The sequence below is a fragment of the Haliotis asinina genome, chromosome 2, assembly GCF_037392515.1.
Source record: "Haliotis asinina isolate JCU_RB_2024 chromosome 2, JCU_Hal_asi_v2, whole genome shotgun sequence".
NCBI classification, from domain to species: domain Eukaryota; kingdom Metazoa; phylum Mollusca; class Gastropoda; order Lepetellida; family Haliotidae; genus Haliotis; species Haliotis asinina.
The window spans coordinates 96,355,015-96,361,995 of NC_090281.1; the positions used below are offsets into that span (position 1 = coordinate 96,355,015).

Consider the following 6,981-nt stretch of genomic DNA (forward strand, 5'->3'; position numbering starts at 1 on the left):
CATTATCTTGTATCCAGGGCTTGCATTTTGAATGATTCGGTAGGGGTATCTGCAGTATGTGCGCTGTCCGTCTCACTCCATGTCTGTATGTCCATTCTCAATAAACTGATGAAAATGACACGATAGTTATACACAAATATCTCATTTGAAATGTCCCGTTCGTAGGAGGTAGACTACAGTGCTGTTGAAAACAAAGTGATAATAATAGTTCACATAGATAGGACATATACATTTCAATCAATAATTGTTATAATTAAAAATCATAGGCTTCATATATAATGAATTTATATTGTATTTTTTTCACATCTTTCCCAAAACGCATGATGATAATGTGGGGAACATGTATTCTATACAACAGTTTCAGCACGATGGGTGACAATGCATGGCAATTAGAAGGGGAAACGTCCGTCAACCTGTTGTGATTTGCTGTCTACTTACAGGAGCGGGGAAATGCCGAGACTGAGAGGTGTCAATCGAAACATTGCCATAAATCGCATTGAGGAATCCCAGTCTGCCTCTGAAAGTCATTTCAACGAACACCTAAGCACCACATCTCGTTTATGGGATTAGTATGCCCAACTCAACTCAATCCATCATCGTCCAAGAAAGATCAACAACAACCTCTGCAATAGAGCGAAACAGGCTTGGGCTCCTAGAATGTTGTGGCGAGTCCGGTTCTGTGGCATTTTCACCTCCAGAGCCGGGATGCAAGTGGTTTGCTGGGAACTGCGTTCGGCAGGTCGACAGAATACGTGGTAAAAGTGTGATGCAATATCCTGTAGCAGGCCAAATATGAGGGCTAAAGGTGCCTGGACATGGGTTTCACAGCTCTTCTGCCATTGGTCAAGAACACCTCATTCTGAGGATCGTCACGTCGAAGACCTGAGTTCGATTCCTAACATGGGTAGAATGTGCGAAAGTTGAAACCCATTTCTGGTGTCAGCCACCATGACAAAACTGGAATATTTCAGTATGGAATAAAGATTGATTGATATTGCTGGGATGTTGCTGAAAGCGGCGTAAAACTATGCTCACTCATTCTGAGGAAGTCATTATAAGCTGGGTGCTTCTGTGGATGTTGCGTTCCTCAGTGCCCAGTTGTGTTTTAGTGTATGCTCATCAGGTGCATAAACGAGATTTATTCACCAGCAACACGCTCTGTTTTATGTGGGCATGTTTGGGAAGTACCACACGTGAAATTTCGTTCGTTTCTTTTTCTAACTGTGAGCTAACTTTGGTTGGTTGGAAATACCACTCGTGGCTGTAGGCGTGGCTAAAATCTCGCTTGACTGAACGACCATGCCTTCGTAATAAATAGCCCACATATACTGTTTCTTAACAAAGGAGTGCTATATAGCTACAAGGCGACGGACTAAATATTCTAGTCTTGACTAGACAGTCCAGTGTTGGATTTTTGGAGCAGCTCCAGTAGCCTTGGAGATACGAACACTCGCAAAGAAGCAAGTTAACTCGCCTATCTTCACGACCCGTTCGACCTCCTCTCGTGAATAGGATAGCTTTCACATACATGCATCCAACAAACTTCCTATGTGTTTGCGACTACAGCACAGAGCATATGTATGATTCGCCCTGTCAAAATCTTGTCAAAAGTGATAGAAGCGACTTTAAAATCGCTGAATATAAAGGAAATGACTCGTGCCTAAACATCGCATGCTCGATATCTCCAGGCTACACGCCCCGATAACTCTCCAATACAGTGTAGCCTGGAGATATCGAGGATGGCTCACTCGGGAAATACCAACATTTAGGCTCTCGTGTCGTAAACACAGTATGGCGTGACCACTCATTTAATATCCTGTATGTACGCACTTCTAGAGAACTAAGGTTGTTGGTCCCAAATATACTTTGTGTAATTTGAAACAAAAATATACCCTGAACATTTTTCGTTAGTGAATGAGCAGAAATCATGCTTGTAGTTTGACGAAACCATCACAGTATTTAAGGTAGCGTCCATGCTCCAACATAAGATGTGCCTCGACGGAATAAACCGAGTGGACCCAAGTTTCGACCAAAGACAACTCTTGTGACGTCACAGACAAAAAATATAGGGGATGACGTCACAGAATAGTACCTTGACGAAGAAGATCAACATGGGTTGGTTTTGCGCTTAACGATTGATCATACTGATATTTCACATCTGACTCCAATCTCAGAAGGTATTATTACACGATGCCATTTAGAAAGTGGTCAAATGCAACATATGTCATTTTTGGGATTTCACTTTCTTAGTAAAGTACAAATTCTAGTACTTTTTTCGGTTCCACACTGGAAGTCGCGGTGGCTGAGCGGACTAGGCGGCTGACTTTGTGCGCTGGCGATTAGGTGCCTGACTCTGAGGGTGCGGGTTCGAATCCCGGATGGGACTCAACCGAAAAAAGTACTAGAATTTGTACTTTACTCAGAAGGTATTGTTATCTTTGTATTTCTACAGTCTCTTCATGTAGCTAATATTGAAGTTTTTTTTATTGATAGCGTTGTATTCAGTCATCCGAAAAATCACTTTACACACTCGTATTCAAAACCAATTTATATATGATTGAAAAATACTTGCCTGTTTGATACTATGCGCAATGCATATTGAAAGCATACTTCTTAATTGTGCTAGAAAGGTCAGCTTATTTGTTTCAAAAAGGTTCTACTGCTTTAAGAAGTCTGGTCTTTGATGCTAACATAATAGGTGTAAATAGAACAGTACATACAAAGATTTTCCCTACAAGTTTAAAAAAATCTTCATTTTCTTATTCGTACACAAGTTATTTGTTTTAGAATAAACAAATGCCATTTCTATGTTTCAAAGTTTTCCACAACATAAATATTCAGCATTTATGAGTCTTTCATCCTGCCGCGAACAGTATGTGAATGGATACTATCACTACAGATGACTCAGTATCGGGCAGAGCGGTGGAAATACGGGACACGCCTCTCTCCTGTTCTGGAAGAACCCGATCCCTGCCCGTCCAGCCCAACTGCATCGGATATACGGGAACATCTACTTGGTAGCTATATGTTTTTTAAACTGCTTACAGTTGGTCCAACTGAATAAGTGAGACTAACACCGCTTTGGACAATATTTCAGTTTTATCACGATATGGTTTAAAGAATACTGGCCACAGATGTGATGAATCTGACAAAGTCAAATGGTTCCTTGAATTATATAAGAAGACCTCGCGAGACTGAATGTTGGCGAGTATGTTTCTCACACACCAACGTTCTGTCATTACTTGTGGAACAATTTAGGAAACGACCTGTTTTCAGAGGACGTTGCTACGCAGAAGGCTATTGTGTAGGTCAGAGTTGAGGCATTGTGTAAAGTAATTTTAGTACATTTCAAACTGTGTTATGCAAAGGTAATTTTTCCTGCAGATTAGATATATTTTGAAAATGCAATTAAATTCTCAAGCCATATGCCGACATCGACTATTATTTGATGCCATTTCTACCCGTTGTTGATATCTCCAGAAGAGACAGAGTACCGCATTGCTTTGTTTTTTATTAGTTGTTCTACTTTGTATGTGATGTTTCTTATGAATAAAACAAACTTATCCATTGAATTCCTCACTGATGAAAATATTCTTGGCTTATGGTATGAGTACACGCGATAGGCCACAAATGCAATTTGTCCAACTTCAACACATGGCTGTCCAGGTGTTTACACAATCCGTATGGCTGTTGCAGCTCGATACATGGAGATCAAATTTCAAGTTGGGATTGTAGTGGAAAGGTAAGCAGGCACAGTTTCATAAAGCTTCCATTTCCGTTCAGGTCAATAATAGTTTGAATCGACACCTGGTTCACATGGTGACTGCAGTGCATATTTCTGTCGATTGTGAGATTTGTTAAGCATGTATGCCGGTATTTCCCAAATCATTCCATGTATATAGGCAACGCGCTCAAGTGATCAGATGAACATGGTTCAACATAACTGGGGCGAAGAAGCTTCAGTTATTATACACGAGACGCCACCCAACACGACGTCCCTTTCCTTTCAGGATGGACGGGCGGACTTATTCATTGTTTATGAACACACCGAAAAAAGAACATTCTAGCTTTGGTTTTCTACAACTCAAATATGCATCGTAGAGTTTACGTACGGCTTAACATTCTGATTACACAATTATTTCTATGTAAACACCTAAGTTTGCATTCATTGAAGTCTATGAATACTGACTCTCAGCTTTATCCTACACATGTGATGTGTCCGTACACCAACAAGATGTATTAGGACTTGTCCCTGTCGATATAACGAATGTTGAGATGTTTGATATTTTCAAATCAAGGTAAATTTGAAATGTCAAGCGAAAAACAATGCCCAGTCTTGAATATCCTTAGAAACAGATTCCATTTGGTGTTGAGGGCAAAAATTAAAATTAGTGATGACTCCGAGTGTTGGTGAAAGGGGTATGTGTGTCTGGCACGTAGCACCCAGAGATCATAGGTTAGTTCAGCGTCGCATTAGTGGTGACTATGACATGGCGCTGTAGAGAGTGATTGGCGGGGAATATTTAGCTGAAATATTGTTTTAATACAGCACATGTATTAAATATTGATGGTATTGTCTTACATTAACTTGTAGATCTGCTGGGAGTAGGATGACTCATGTGAATCATATTGTTGTCTCATCCAGAGTTGTTGATCATCTCCTGGACGAGAACCAGAAGCTGCGACAGGAGAATAAGCAACAAGACCATGACCTAGGACTCCGAGATTTTAAACTGGACAATCTCAACTACATGCTTAGCAGCAGCATGGGGCCCGTAGATTTCCAGGAAGTGAAACAGAGGCTGGACAGACTCGCCAGCAGCTGGGAGGCAGAGAAACACGCGGGAGTGGAGCAGAGGAAGATGTTAGAGGAAGAGTTGAAGCAGCTGAAATCGTCTCACGAGCTTGTTGTCCGTGAACTAGCGGCCCTCCGGCCACAAACTGCCCCCCAGACATACCGGGCACAAAACAAGAATCGGGCAAATCACACCGCCGTGGCTCCAACAGTACAGGCAAAGAAGGCCCATAGACTATGCACCGGAAGATCCAAGAATACAACATTCATCAACGTAAAATCAGGAACAAAAGACCCTTCTGCCTCTGGAGACAGTTTCACTAAGGTCACAACTGAAAGTAAGAGCAAGACGAAGGCCCCTTCTGGTAGAGGACTTATATCAAAAGACAAGCCAAGTCTTAAAACAGAAAAGAAACCCATCCCATCTGCAAAACCTAAAGCCATCCCTCTTCGGACAACCAAGAACACCTCTGTTCGGAAGAGGACCTAAGAAACTGACTTCTCTTTTAAATAATCGAGAATTGATAATCAATATAAGTGTGTTCAAATTTCCAATACATTTGTAACATGTTCAATTCAATTTCTTTATTTTAGTTCATAGAATGTATGGACAATATAATAGCATAGTAGGCTTGTGTAAAATATGCACATTCATATCTGTAGTGAACTATTGATACAATGATTAATACCTGAGGTGATAGTATATAAGTTGTCGAATTCATAGCATGGTGAAAATACATGGAATCATTTCTGATAGTGCTTTCATTTTTAACATTAGGTGAAAAAGTGATCTATGGAAATTGTTGTGACATAGATTACTTGTTTTCTAATATGTGAAAGTGATCTGTAACCCAGAAGGAAATTGGATTTTCACTAAGACTGTCACACAAGTCTATGTTCAAGAAAAGGATTGTCCTTACTGTAAGATGCATTACATGCAGACGTCCACGAAAAAGCAAGGGGCCCCTTTACAGATTCCCAGCAACTTTTCCTGGTTGATTTTGTTCTTCGTCTGCTGGTACGGTGACTGGATGGGCCGATGCTCACAATATGCACCACTTACTGATCTTTGTACGACTTTCAGATTAACAAAAGGAAATGGTAGTTCTCACAAATCAATTTTCAAATTTCCTGTAATTCCTTCAGTTACTGGGAGGGGGGGGGGGGGAGGGGGGGGGGGGGGCTTGGGCTTGAATTTTCCACCTTCCCCTCGGATCCATTTAGTAGATAGGTACTAATAACGTCACTGACGTCACTGACTGGACATTATTGACAGTAGCACACTCTGTATCAAGTTAATGTGCGACTTAGGTTTAATGCCATGCCACTATGTAAGTGTTCTGGTTATATCACAGAGTGTCACATTAGTGCTAGGAAATGCCTGCAGTGATCATGGGTGTACTGACTGCATCACACATGTACTGACTGCATTACATGGGTGTACTGACTGCATCACACATGTACTGACTGCATTACATGGGTGTACTGACTGCATCACACAGGTGCTGTCTCCACGACTTCATCACTCAGGTGTACAACTGCATCACACGTGTACTGACTGCATTACATGGGTGTACTGACTGCATCACACAGGTGCTGTCTCCACGACTTCATCACTCAGGTGTACAACTGCATCACACATATACTGACTGCATTACATGGGTGTACTGACTGTATCACACAGGTGCTGTCTCCACGACTTCATCACTCAGGTGTACAACTGCATCACACATGTACTGACTGCATTACATGGGTGTACTGACTGCATCACACATGTACTGACTGCATTACATGGGTGTACTGACTGCATCACACAGGTGCTGTCTCCACGACTTCATCACTCAGGTGTACAACTGCATCACACATGTACTGACTGCATTACATGGGTGTACTGACTGCATCACACAGGTGCTCTCTCCACGACTTCATCACTCAGGTGTACAACTGCATCACACATGTACTGACTGCATTACATGGGTGTACTGACTGGATCACACAGGTGCTGTCTCCACGACTTCATCACTCAGGTGTACAACTGCATCACACATGTACTGACTGCATTACATGGGTGTACTGACTGTATCACACAGGTGCTGTCTCCACGACCTCATCACTCAGGTGTACAACTGCATCACACATGTACTGACTGCATTACATGGGTGTACTGACTGCATCACACAGGTGCT

At 41.8% G+C, this 6,981-nt stretch overlaps 1 protein-coding gene across 1 annotated transcript; it reads left to right on the top strand.

Annotated features, from left to right (window-relative positions):
- Window positions 1-2,899: 2,899 nt before the first annotated feature.
- Window positions 2,900-5,285, top strand: LOC137272135 (uncharacterized). Its single transcript, XM_067804489.1, has 3 exons — window positions 2,900-3,017; window positions 3,697-3,742; window positions 4,646-5,285. Exons 1-3 carry the CDS (start codon window positions 2,900-2,902, stop codon window positions 5,283-5,285), a joined length of 804 nt encoding a protein of 267 aa, XP_067660590.1.
- Window positions 5,286-6,981: the final 1,696 nt, after the last annotated feature.